The sequence below is a fragment of the Mirounga angustirostris genome, unplaced genomic scaffold (genome assembly GCF_029215605.1).
Source record: "Mirounga angustirostris isolate CCGP_5_RB_7025 unplaced genomic scaffold, mMirAng1.0.hap1 SCAF_17, whole genome shotgun sequence".
Classification (NCBI taxonomy): domain Eukaryota; kingdom Metazoa; phylum Chordata; class Mammalia; order Carnivora; family Phocidae; genus Mirounga; species Mirounga angustirostris.
Genome location: NW_026991725.1, coordinates 29131504 through 29143868, shown reverse-complemented (window position 1 = coordinate 29143868; position 12365 = coordinate 29131504). Strand labels below are relative to the sequence as shown.

The window sequence follows — 12365 nt, the reverse complement described above, 5'->3', positions numbered from 1 at the left end:
TGACTTGTCCAGGGTCACACAGCATCGTGCATGGAGAAACGGGGTCTGCAGAGGCCCCTGCTCCTCAGTCTGAGTGAGCCGCACACCCCTGCGCCGGCTCAGCGTTCCTTCCCGCAGCCTGTCCTCCTTCCCTCACATTCCTCCCGGGCAAGATCCACACTCCTCTAAACCTCAGGCCTCCTGGCCCCCGAGCCGCCGCTTCCTCTGGGCTCTCCATCTGGGCCTCTTCTGGTTGAGGAGGGAGGATTCTTCCCAGTCTAGACGAGCCACCCAGACAGTGCTGGTGCTAGGGGCGGTGGGCAGGCAAGACATTCTTCCCCGTGAGCCTCAGTGTCCCCAGACTATAAAGTGAAGGCCAGAGGGGGGCTCTGTGGGCATCTGAAAAGTGCCTTGGATTCACCACACCAGGTGTCCCCTTCCTATGTGAAATTTGCCTGCAGTGGGGTACTGTTCTTCCAGAAAGCGCTCTGCTTAACAGCACCTGACCTTGTTCTGCTTACTCAGCAGTTTGATTGCTAAATTTATACTGTGTTGGTTTGCCTTGTTTATGAAAGTTTTCTAAAGACTACTGGAGACCCGTCCGGAAAGAGTTTTCTATCTTAGGATGGATCCAGAGTTCCCCAAGCTCAGAACTCCTCTCTGCCTGCGCAGGCTGCATCTCCCTTCCATTCCTTCGCCTCCCCCCCCCCCCCCCGCCCCCGATCCTGGGTCTTCAGGCCCAACACTCATCAGGCCTGCTGTCATCCCAGGCAGGTCCTTCTGGAATTCCTGGGGCAGGCCATCCCAGCCAGCCACGCGTGCCCTACTCCAGTGATTCCCCGGCTCCTGGTTCAGCATTCTTACTGGCCTCCTCTCTCCTGGGAAGATGTTCCTGGTGGGCCTCACAGGGGGCATTGCCTCGGGCAAGAGCTCGGTGATCCAGGTGTTCCAGCAGCTGGGCTGTGCGGTGATTGATGTTGACGTCATTGCCCGCCATGGTAAGTTGGGAGGGGCAGGTGGTGGGACTGCACGACAGCTCCCCTGTACCCCTTTCTGCCATCGTGTCTCACCTTTTTCTAAGTCCTTTCAAGGCCTTGGAGGAGGGGAAGGCTTTCCTGTCTACCCTGGTCCGATTTCTTGCTCCCTGCCCCCCCTTTCTCATCCCTGTCCTTCACTTCGCCCTGTGACCCACTCAAGGGGTTCCAAGCGCTCTGCTCTTTTTTTCAACTGCCTTCCCTCCTGTCATTTGGTTTTTGCTCCAACTGAAAGAGGCACCCGTGGGTTCCCCCATCATTTTGCTTTAGTCATTTGGGGGCCTCCACCTGGCTTGGAGGCTCTAGAGAGTGACCCAGGCCCGTCCTCATGCCACAGTCGTCCAGCCTGGATACCCCGCCCACCGGCGCATCGTGGAGGCCTTTGGCACTGAGGTCTTGCTGGAGAACGGTGACATCAATCGCAAGGTCCTTGGGGACCTGATCTTTAACCAGCCTGACCGGCGGCATCTGCTCAACACCATCACCCACCCTGAGATCCGCAAGGAAATGATGAAGGAGACCTTTAAGTATTTCCTCCGAGGTAAGACCCAGGGCCTGGGACAGGGGTGAGGCAGAGCCCTCTTCTTCCAGGGCCGGGGCCCTCCCCCTCTGCAGAAAGGTTGGCCAGGGAGAAGGGGAGCTGGCTGGTCCAACTGTGGAGTTCACACTGTTCCTTTGCACCCCCCATGCAGAGCCTCATGGCAGCCCCAGAGGAAAGGTGCACATGTCCCTCAGCATTTAAAGAGGTTGACAATTGAGTGAGAAGAGACACTTGAGGCTTTTGAGCCACGATCCCCAGGAAGTAAGTTGATTTTTCTAGCAGGGTTGGGAGTAGTAACAGCTGACAAATAATGGAGTCTGGAGACCTGGGTTTCAGCCCTGGCCTCATAGCTTCTAGCTGTGTGACTTTGTCAAGTGAGCCAGCCCCTCTGCGTAGTGAGGCTAATAATGCCAACCTCGAGAAGCTGTTCGGGGGACTGGGTCCGCATCAGTGACTGTGGATTACCACATGGTATAAACCGTGGTCAGAGTCAGATTTGGTGCTGGTCGGGCTGCCTGGAAAGTAAGCTTACAGACTGGGCACTGGGGAGGACCCAGAATGGCCAGGGCAGGTGCGGGGCAGGGGCAGGGAGAGGAGTCCTTACTTGGAGGATAGTCCTTTGGGGCAAGGGCTCAGTGGAGAGAGTTAGCCTGGCGTGTGCCGGAACTAAAAGGAGGGACAGGGAAAAGCCGGGGTCTGTGCTTAGTTGGCAAGAACCTTCTGGAGGTTGGCAACCTTTCCCAAGCTATAGCCCCGGTGCCAGCCCTGTGCTTAGGACGCTTTTGGGCCGGGGTGACCTAGCAGGTGCAGGAGGGGGTCAGTCACCAGAGTGGAGAAGCAGAGGGCAGTGGCTTCAGATCAGGCGGGAGGCTGGCCTGGGGCCCCTGCAGATCTGCCCGCCAGCCTCTGGCATATGTGGCCGCCAGCCCGGGCGTCAGAATGGAAAGCCTGGCTGCTTGTCTCCCCATCATCAGTCACGATGCTGAGACTTTGTTCCTGGAGGGTATTGGGGAGCCTTCTAGGTTTTCTCGTGGCTTTTGCACCGTGATCCTGGCCTTATTTTATCCTCTCATGCATCAAGTTCTCAAGTGGAGTGGGGAGCCTCTCCCCACCCCATCTTCCTCTGCCCTGCACCTCCCTTCAGAAGGAAAGAGAGGACTTGACAGCCATCCACGGTGTTGACCTCTCCCCTCACCCCTTTCCCCTGCTCTGGCCGGGGGCGAGAGGGGGCTCCAGGCATCCTCCCTGCTGGACCAGCTTGTTCTGCATCTCAGGACCTTGCTGCAGACCTTCCTCCCTCAAGAAGAGTCTCTGGACTCTTTCTGCCTTTGTCCTGCCTCTCGTGTCTGTGTGAGGACCCCTCCTGGCCCCCCACCCAGGAGCGAAGCCTTCTGTCTTTCAGTCCTGCCCTTTCGCGTTCACTCCCTGGCCAGTTGCAAGTACATCTGCAGGGCTTTGAGGCGGTGGCGGCTCTCCCCTTCTGAAATTAAGCAGCGGATAATGTCACCCGCTCCAGAGTTCTCCTGCTGTGTCATCCACCCAGCCTCCCCTCTCCCCAACCACCACCACTTAAATAAAAGCCAGAAAGCTCTTTTCAGCTCGATAAGGTGAAAAATGGGGACGACAGCTGTGGCTTCCACAGTCCCAGTTTTTCCCTGATGAGTATAACAAATACAACTGTCAAAGTTGGTATAATCAAACGTCAGATAAGATCACCAGCTGTTGGGGAGGTCTCTGTGTAGGCAGACGGATGTCTTAATAGAGTCCGGATAGTTTGCAGAGCTTATCAAGCAGGAGGGATGTGACAGCTGAATAGCCCTTTGCCAGTGAACCAAAGAGCTGGCCACGAGCTCCCGAGAGGGGCCGAGGAGAAAGGACAGTGAGGGGACAGGGACGGGTGGGGGCAGAGCAGGAAAGGGAGATAAGAGGCCCAGAGAGGGTCTGGTCTTGGCTTCTGTTCTGAGCTGGGAGGGGAGCAGGGGACCTGGAACTGCGGGGCCACCCTTCTTCCAGGGAACGGTAGTAATAATAACCCTCATTTATGGAGCACTTGGGAGTGTCTGGGTGAGGCGCTGGGAATGGTTTTCGAGCCTTCGCTCATTTGATCCTTACCATCTTCCTGGGAGGGAGGTAGCCTTCACTCACAGATGAGGTTTTTCAGGGGCCCAAAGTCACATGGTGGGAAAGTGGGGGGCTGCGAACCCAGGCATGTCATCACAGCCCAGTCTCCTAACGCCCTCGTTCAACTGAAGGTTTTTCTGGGGCTTCCCGAGCAGCAGATCCTGGGGAACAGGAACCTCAGTGGCTTGGGTCGTCTGCCCTGTCCCTGTGCATGTGTCTGGCTCTGTGGTGGGAAGTGTTTGCGGTGGGATGCCATCCAAGCCGGGCACGCATCTCTGGGTGGAGGCAGTGCCCATCCCTTTCCCTCACAGCTCTGGGACCCCTGCCAGCTTTTTACACCTACACAAGGGATCCTGGCCCAAAGAGAACTAGGAGTGTGGAGCCCGCGGTGTTTGGGGGTGGGCAGCCCCGGGACATGCCCTGTCACCGTGGGTGAGGGTTCCGCCCTTGGCTGGCCTTGGCTTGTATTGGAAGGGCCAGCCAGTGCCTTTTACCACACTGGAGTGACTTATATTTTCTTAGTCATAACCACCCACCACCTCCAGACCAGTCGTGCGGTCCTTGGCTGGAGGCCTGCCTCCAATGCAGAGAAGCCACCTCTTTCCTGCTGGGGCTACTGCCACTGCCCCCCGTATGAGTCTCTCGTGAAGAGTTGGTAGAGATGGCCATGCAGGACTCTTCTTCAGCAGGGAGCCACACTCTTGTTTTTGTTTTTTAGGGTTTTTTGGAGCCAAGATAGGTGAAGGAGGGCAGAAAGGGCCCAGTTCCTCCTGGAAACTTCCCAGTCTCCTCCAACTCTGGGTCATTTCCTTGCTCATAAATAACAACCCTTTAGGTTCACGATCAAGGTGAACTCAACCCTTGGTGCCTGCCCTGCTCACCTCACCCGCTTTGCCTCCCATTGTACGAGGCCTCCACAGCCAGAGCAGTAGAACCTCGCTGCTCCTGATGCTTTGCTGTCCCCCATTCCTGGAACCCCCACCTCCAAACACTCATGTTCAAGTATCAGAAGCCCTACCTGCATTTCAAGGCCAGTACAAATGCCATCCCTCCTGCAAGGTCTTCCCTGATCATCTTGGGCAGAGATGACTCTCTGCAGCATTCTGTTCTGAGGGGCACTGGAGCTGGCTAGCGTTGAGGTGTTGCCTGTCCTCGCAGGATATCCCTTTGCTAGGGAGCTCCCGATGGTAGGGGCCAGTTTCTCCAACTCTGTCCCCTAGCCTGGCACACGGTGCTTAGTGTTTGCTTGCAGAATTGAACTGTGGGCTTCCCGTCTTCTTCGCAGGATACCGCTATGTGATTCTGGACATCCCCCTGCTGTTTGAGACCAAGAAGCTGCTCAAGTACATGAAGCACACAGTGGTGGTGTACTGGTGAGTGTGTGTCATGGCCAGGCCTGACCAAGGCTGGAAGGGTGGGCCCCTGGAGTAAAGCAGGTACCTGAGAAATGGCCCACATCGCTTTGCCCTTACCCCACGGGGTGACCAGGAGGCCCTGGGGGTTTGGGTGGCTGTGTCCAAAACCTATAGGAATGACTTCTGTGCCTGACCCAGATATGCCCCCAAGTAGTTGTGGGAAGTGAAGGCCCCCAGGCATCTCTAGTTGCTTGGGAGGGGCTCCCCCTGCTGGCTATTGGGGGCACTTCAGCCCAGATGCCCTGAGCTACCATGTTGTTAGAATCACGGGAGCCCTTTTCCCTCCTTTAGCACTTCTCACCTTTCCAGACAGCTCCCACATTTATTACTTCACTCAATTTGCCTTTCAGCATGAGGTGTTTAGGGCAGGAGCTGATCCTTCTGAATTATAGAAGAGAAACTCGAGGGGGGAGTTACTTGAGGGGGTGTCCAGGGTCCCCCCTCCCACCCCCTGCAGCACCTATGAATAGACAGTTGCCAGGAGGGAACTGTCAGAGTCCAGCGAAGGAGGGAGCTTTGTTCTCAGAATCCCTCAGGACACACCACAAACCAGAATCCAGCTTTGGCAAACAGGCAGGTCAAACTGTCAGAGAGAATGAGTCACAGTCCCAGTGGGGTGAGAGAGTAGATGAGGCTGCAGGGTGTCTCTGCCTCCCAGAAACCTCCTGGATGCCACCCACAAGTACAGCAGACAGACACAGAGGTGGGCACTTGGCTCTGTGGGTATTTTGGGCACAGGGTGGCTCTCCAGAGACTGGTGCGTGGGAGGTTCCCAGCACCACCGGAGGTGGGGCCTGGAGTGCTCATGCCCTAAGCTTCACCCTGCCCGCCCCTGCAGCTTCCCACCGAGGGCTGCCATGGAAAGCCCAGTCTGAATCTGCTGAGCCTCCTGGAGGGACTCGGGCATCCTCATAGCTGCCCCCCAGCCCGTGTCTCCCATGGAAACCGTCAGCCTCTCTGGCTTCTTTATTCCCTGTCTTTAAAGGCTATCAGCAGAGGCCAAGCACACTCCATGAAGACTTTGCCTTGGAGTCTTAATACAATTGGAACTTTGCACCAAAGGGTCAGAAAAGGGGTTGAGGGGGAATCCTCTAGCAGAGGTGAGAACACTGGTTGTATCTGCAGTCACAGATGACCCAGATGACCCCATGCCTGCCCTGCCTTGCTGCACTTCCTTTCCAGCTTGGTCTGTTTGCTAAGAGCAGAGAGCGCTGTGGCTCCTGGCAGGTACACTGGGTTCCGTAGATGGGGCCTGTTCTGCAGGAGACCCTCCAGGCCCGCTCACCAGCCGCAGGAGCCTTTGCCGGAATCCTGGGTGCTGTTCACGCCCCGCTTTCAGGCTCGAGAGAGAGGCCAGAGACATGTGAATGAGTGATTATTTGCTTTTCATAAAACAGATCTACACTGGACAAAACTAAAGATCCCCTCATGGATTCCTTTAACTATCAGACTATCCCTGTATCCCTGGTGCATTTGAAATAATATGGGGCATTTACCAAAGTGTGATTATATCAAAATGGGATTATTCACATTTTTGAGAAATTTGCCAATTGCAGAGTAAGTGTTTGGGTAAAAATCCTATTCCCATAAATAGCATCAGTCCTTGAACATATGGGACTCTCTCTGGGCCCCAGAAGGGGCTGTGAGGGAGCTCTGCCTCCACATTCCAGGAAGCCCTGAGCCTAGGCCACACGTTCTGAAGGCTGTGCCCTCGCAGGTGGCTCTAAGCCACCTCCGTTCACTCAGATTTTCCTAGGCCCAGATTCACAGCGTCCCTAAGATTCAGTCCTTGTTTTTAGCCAGGCAGGGATTGGCCCCGTGACCTTGACAGGACGCTGTCCCCCTAACAAAGGAAACGAGAAGTCAACTTACTTTTCAAACGCCGGTATAGACACCATCCTTCTACAAAGTCTTCTCTGATTGGCCAGCCAGAAATGATTTTCTGGAGCATTCTATTCTGAACGGCATTAGAATTGACCAGTGTTCAGGTTGTGTCTGTCCTTGGAAGGTGTGTCTTCACATCCCAGGAGGCCCTCTGGTCTAGCCACACCTAAGAGGAGACCAAACTGTAGTGATCAGACCCTCTCATCTTGTACAGCTGGGAGAGCTCAGGCCTAGTGGCAAAGCAGACAGCCCCCAGATGGCAGAGCCCACTCCCTCTCGTTCCCCCTGAGGGGCTCAGGTAGCCACAGAGCTAGAGAGAGCTTAGAGATGACTCCCTTCCAGAAGACAGCCTGGCAGCCTGTGCAGCCAAAGACAAGACAGTAAGTTTCCTGAGGAAGGACCTAGGTGGTAATATCAGAGTGGGCGAAAGACCTATTCTTTGAATTTCCTTCGGAGTCGGCAGACTGGGTGGTGTTTAGCTTAGTCTGTGATGCTTTGTCCTGTCCCAAGGACCAGATCCAGCTCCTTTGCTCCAAGGGGAAGCACCTTGGGGCTGGCCGGTCCCTCTGTGTCAGTGGCATCTCGCGGGGCAGCCGCTGTCTTGGCTCTCAGGGTCCAGGGTGGGAGTGGGAAGGCAAGGAGAGGGGTCTCTGGTGGCTCAGGAAGCTGTTTTGGACGAAGCAGGCCCAAGCCCCAGGGGAGCTACAGGCAGCAGCTGGTTTGCAGGCACAGCCCTTCCAGTAAAGGTCACCCACCCAGGGACTCAGGATGTAGCTGATGCCAGATGACCAGATCTTCCCAGCTTATAACTGGGAAGTCGCAGGCCTAGTGGCAAGGCAGAGAGACCCCAGATGGCAGAGAGCAGTGGCTGCAACGCCCCCCCACCCCCCGTTGATGCTGAGGGACTTCCGGAGCCCATGGTGCTACTAGGGTCCCCACAAAGCGTGCGATGAGGTGGGAGTAGCCTCCCTCCCTGGCCGTGGCCCCGAAAGAGATTTGAAAGAAGGGACTGCCCGCGCCCCCCGCCCCCGCCACCCTGTGACTTGCCCGTGGGAGGGAGGCCGGGGCCTGCAGTGCCTGAGCTGCCCTCCCGGCCCGTCCTCAGTGACCGGGACACACAGCTGGCGCGGCTGATGCAGCGGAACAACCTGAACCGGGAGGACGCAGAGGCCCGGATCGAGGCCCAGCTGCCCCTGAAGGACAAGGCCCGCATGGCCCGCCATGTCCTAGACAACTCGGGGGAGTGGAGCATCACCAGACGCCAGGTCGTCCTCCTGCACGCTGAGCTGGAGCGCTCCCTGGAGTACCTGCCACTGAGGCTCGGGGTCCTGACAGGTCTAGTGGGCCTTGCCAGCCTCCTGTACCTGCTCACCCGCTACTTCCTGCCTTCCCCCTAGCGGGGCACTCCCGACACCTGCAGCGCCAGGCCTTGATCTCCTCAGAGGCTGAAGCAGGTAACAAATGCTTCCTGTTTCCTCCCAAGCCCGTCAACACACACACACACACACACACACACACACACTCTCTCTCTCTCTCTCTCTCTCTCTCTCTCTCTCTCTTTCTCTCTCTGACTCTGGGCTGAGCCCGGCACGGCCCCCCTGCTCCCCCCACCCTTCGGAGTGCATCCTGTCTGAGGCAGGGAAACGGCCCCCGTCAGTAAATACTCCCCCCACCTTCCCGAGGGCCCCTCCGCCTGGACCCACCCACAGAAGGGTGTCCGCGATGCGGCATGAAAGCCATGGCGGGAAACTGTTGTAAATTTCTTGGGGGTGCAGGCGAGGGACACGGTCTCTGTGGCCACTGACAGTGTTCAAAACTGGGAGGTTCCCTGGGCTTGAACCCTCTCCAAGCACATGCCCCATCGTGACCAAAACCTACGTCCTGGCCCAGGGAAATAATTGTGGACCAAGGGCTGCTACCTTCGGACAGGATTCTCGCCTAGGTTGAAGCCCTTGGCCAGGGTGCAGTGAGGACTCCCTTGTTGGTAATGGTGTGGCGGGGCCTCTTGTGGGATGACCCACTGCCCCACCTTGGCATTTCTCCAGCCTCCCCCATACCCGCTCCCCACCTGCCACCAGGCTGCCTCCCACTCCGTGTCTTCTTGCCCTGAACTCTTAGGAGTCCACATGCACGAGGCTGTTTCCTGCCTCTGTGCTTTCGCTGTGCTGTTCCCTCACCTAGAATACCTTTCGTTTTTCTATAGCTGGATAACTCCCAAGCACCATCTGGAGCCCCGGGCTGGGTCAGGTGCTCTGGGAAAGCCCCCTGCCCACCCCGCCGTGCCATGTTTTACTTTAATCCATGGAATCGTAATCAGCCAAGAGCTGGCTGGTCTCTCCTACTAGACTGTAAGCCTTTCGGCGGCCGGGACTGTGTCTTGTTTATCTCCATGTTCCTGGTGCAGAGCCTGACTCGCCATTGGTGCTTAATAAAACAAGGTGTGTTGATCTGAAATGCCCCACACTGCCATTTTTCCCCTAGCACCGTGGACTGACTTGGCCGATGCCATCTGGGGTTACACTTGGCCTCCTCCCACACTGAGGCCCAAGTCCCTCACTTCCCCGGGCCCAGAGGTTCAGTAGCCCTGTGATGTCTCCTGAGGCCTCCGGAGGATTCCAGCTAGGCCCAGGTGTTCCCTGTGGGAGGTGGGTGGAGGGGCTGGGGCAGCATCCCACTTACTCGCTCCATCTTCCTTCCCCAACCAGTTAGACCAGTGTAGACTTTGGCTTTCCCTTGCCACCGCCCGGCAGACCTGCTGAGGTGCTGATCCTGCCCAGCAGCCTACTAAGGCCAGAACTGAGCATGACAAATGCAACAAGGCTGTGGTGGCCATGTTTTGTGTCCCCTTTCCCAGAGCTGCTCGTGCCTCGGAGGCCAGCTCGTGAATGCACTGCACACACACACCCCCGGGGGCAAAGAAAGGCTCTGCAGGGAGGTGTCTGGCTGCAGGGTGGGGGCCAGGGCAGGATGGGAAAGCAGAAGGCTGCTGCCTCCCCGGGTTCCTGGGGCCTGGCCAGAGGAGGAAGAGGAGAGGCGCAGACCCCTTACAGCGCCCTGTCAGCCCAGTCGGTGAGAAAGCGACTCTTCACGAATGCCTGTGACCTTCTGGACAGTGTGCTGGAGGTGTAACCCCTATGGGTGGCGTGACTCTGATTCCAGGCCCAGAGAGGTCGAGGGATCTGATGCAGGCCCCAGAGCCAGGCATTGGGCCCCGGCAGCTGTGCCCCTGAGCCTCACCAGGGAGGAGCAGCCCTGGGATCGCACTGGGGCTCAGCCTCCTTAATGGGACCTCCTGACTGGTGTTTCTTCGATCAAGTTAGCTTCATGATGCCTATGTCAAAGGACCTGATAAGTGGAGGGCAGTGAAAGCCCTTTGCAAACTGTAAAGTTCCAAAGAATTATTTTCTCTCTTGCTGAAGTTGATGCAAAAATGCCAGGGGATAGCCAGACTGGCAGGTGTGCAGAAAAGGCGGGCCAGTCTTCCCGGTACCCTGGTCCTGCCCCACCTCCCATCTCCCCATCATGCCTCTCTCCTCTGGCCTCCCATTCCCAGGCTTCAGGGCCCTAGGCAGCCTTCTAGAAGGCCTACCGGAGGCGCCTGGCTGGCTCAGTCGGTGGAGCATGCCACTCTGGATCTCCAGGTCGAGTTCGAGCCCCACATTGGGCTTAGAGCTTACTTTAAAAAAAGAAAAAAAACGAACAGGGGGAGCCAGGCCACCGGGAGTCCAGCGCCGCGCCCGCGCGGGCGGCCTCCTCTCCGACCGGCAGGTGGCAGCACCCGCCCGGGTTGGGGTCGGGCCCGCGCGGCGGGCGCTCGCAGAGCAGTTACTAACTTTCCCCCGTCGCGCTCCGGCCTCCGCTCCGGAACCGCGGGCGCCTCAGATCCCCCGCCCCGCGGCTGCGGCGGGAACGCGGACGCGCCGCCCGGCCCCGGGCGCTAATTAAAAAGCTGTGCGGCTCGCCGCGTCCTCTTTGCAGGAGCTGCGGGCCCCGCGTGCTCCTGGCGCCGCGGGGCGGAGGGATGTGTCCCCATCCCACCCTCGCGAGGGTGACCGGCCTGGGACCCTGGCCTCCTACCCTCCAGTCGCGCGCTCGGGCCCCCGCGCTCCATTCCCGGACTCTGGGCCTTACCCACCCCGCGGAGCAGCGAAGACACCTGCCACGGCCTCTCGGCCTCTCGGCGGGGGCAAGGGGACAGGTAAGGCCCCTAAACCGCCCCCATCCCCAGGCCCGGGCTGGCCCTAGCATAACTAGCAGAGCTTTACAGTTTACCAAGCACTTGCACGCAGTCATCTCCTTGAAATCTGCCAACTCGGTGAAGGAGTGAAGGAAGCAGGGCTAGAATTTATGGTTGAGCCCCAGGGCCCAGGTAACCAACAGGCACAATCACCAAGCTTCTGGACTCCCTGGGACATGCCCCTCCCACTACCTGTACTGCCTCATTAATTACACCTTGACTCTTTGTCTAGGAGTTGCTGTCAACTTCTTCAGATGCCCAGCCTCTTCCTTTCCTGGGAGAGGTTGAAGGGAGGGGCGGGGGGGGGGGTTGGGATTCTCCATAATGAGCCTCCTTGGCTAGAACCCGGATGGGAGAGGGACGGCCATGTCTGCTAAGTGCCCCCTTGTTCTCACAAAGGCACATTAGTTCAGGAGAAACCAGTCCCAGGGGCAGGAGAGGGAATGGGGTGGCAGTGGTGACCCGAGGCCTCGGGGCCACGTAGAGCCGGGTAGGGGAGACCCCAGAGATGGCAGAAGAGAAGGAGCGCAATGCAAGGGGGGGGGGGCGGCACTTTGGGCTGCTCTCCCGCTCCTTTCCAAGAGAGGTGGTGGCCCCTCTGGCTCACCCACAGAGCTGAGGCTGCACCCAGCGGGGGCCCAAAGAGCCTCCTCCCTTCACTCCCCACCCGCCTCTCCCCATCACTCAGATTCCAATACAATTTCCAGCTAACCAGCATGTCGATAGAACAAGTCGGGCAGCCGGATTGCTGGCCAATTACAGGAAATCATTCTGCTCCACAGCTCAGCGCCCAGGGAGAGAAGGGAGGGAGGGAGGGAGGGATTGGGAGGGAGCCGGCGCCCAGCTTGCAGGCTGGAAAGAGGTCTGGCTTCAGCAGAGGAGTACTGCAGCCCCCAGGAGGGACTGGGGTGGGAGAGCAGGGGTGGATGGGGAGGCTTCTGAGGGTGGTCCAGCCGGGGCTCTTCCTCAACCTTACACTAAGCTCTGCATCCAGCTTCTCTGTAATAAAGACTGATGCTCCAAGCCACAGAGAGAGAGAACTGGGGACTGAGGGCCCATGAGGAGGGTCCGGGAAGTGAGGCTTGGAGTAGAAGGGGCACAGAAGGGAGGGATGGTGAGACCAATCTCCCCTAGAGCCCTGTGGTTGGGAATGA

General features: G+C 57.9%; 1 protein-coding gene across 9 annotated transcripts in view; it reads left to right on the top strand.

The window, feature by feature from the left end:
• The window catches only part of DCAKD (dephospho-CoA kinase domain containing), a 29163-nt gene extending 17701 nt beyond the window's left edge, over positions 1–11462 (top strand). For 5 of the 9 annotated variants that reach the window (XM_045888750.3, XM_054510778.2, XM_064583763.1 and 2 more), the window contains 4 exons: positions 750–977; positions 1351–1554; positions 4961–5048; positions 8080–9428. In XM_045888750.3, the coding sequence (XP_045744706.1) occupies positions 866–977; positions 1351–1554; positions 4961–5048; positions 8080–8371 (696 nt within the window). In that variant the 5' untranslated portion in view covers positions 750–865 and the 3' untranslated portion in view covers positions 8372–9428. Of the gene's footprint in view, positions 1–749; positions 978–1350; positions 1555–4960; positions 5049–8079; positions 9429–10952 lie in introns of those variants that run through there. The other 4 variants (XM_045888751.3, XM_045888752.3, XR_010408776.1 and 1 more) reach the window with 3 other exon arrangements.
• The last annotated feature ends 903 nt before the right edge of the window (positions 11463–12365 follow it).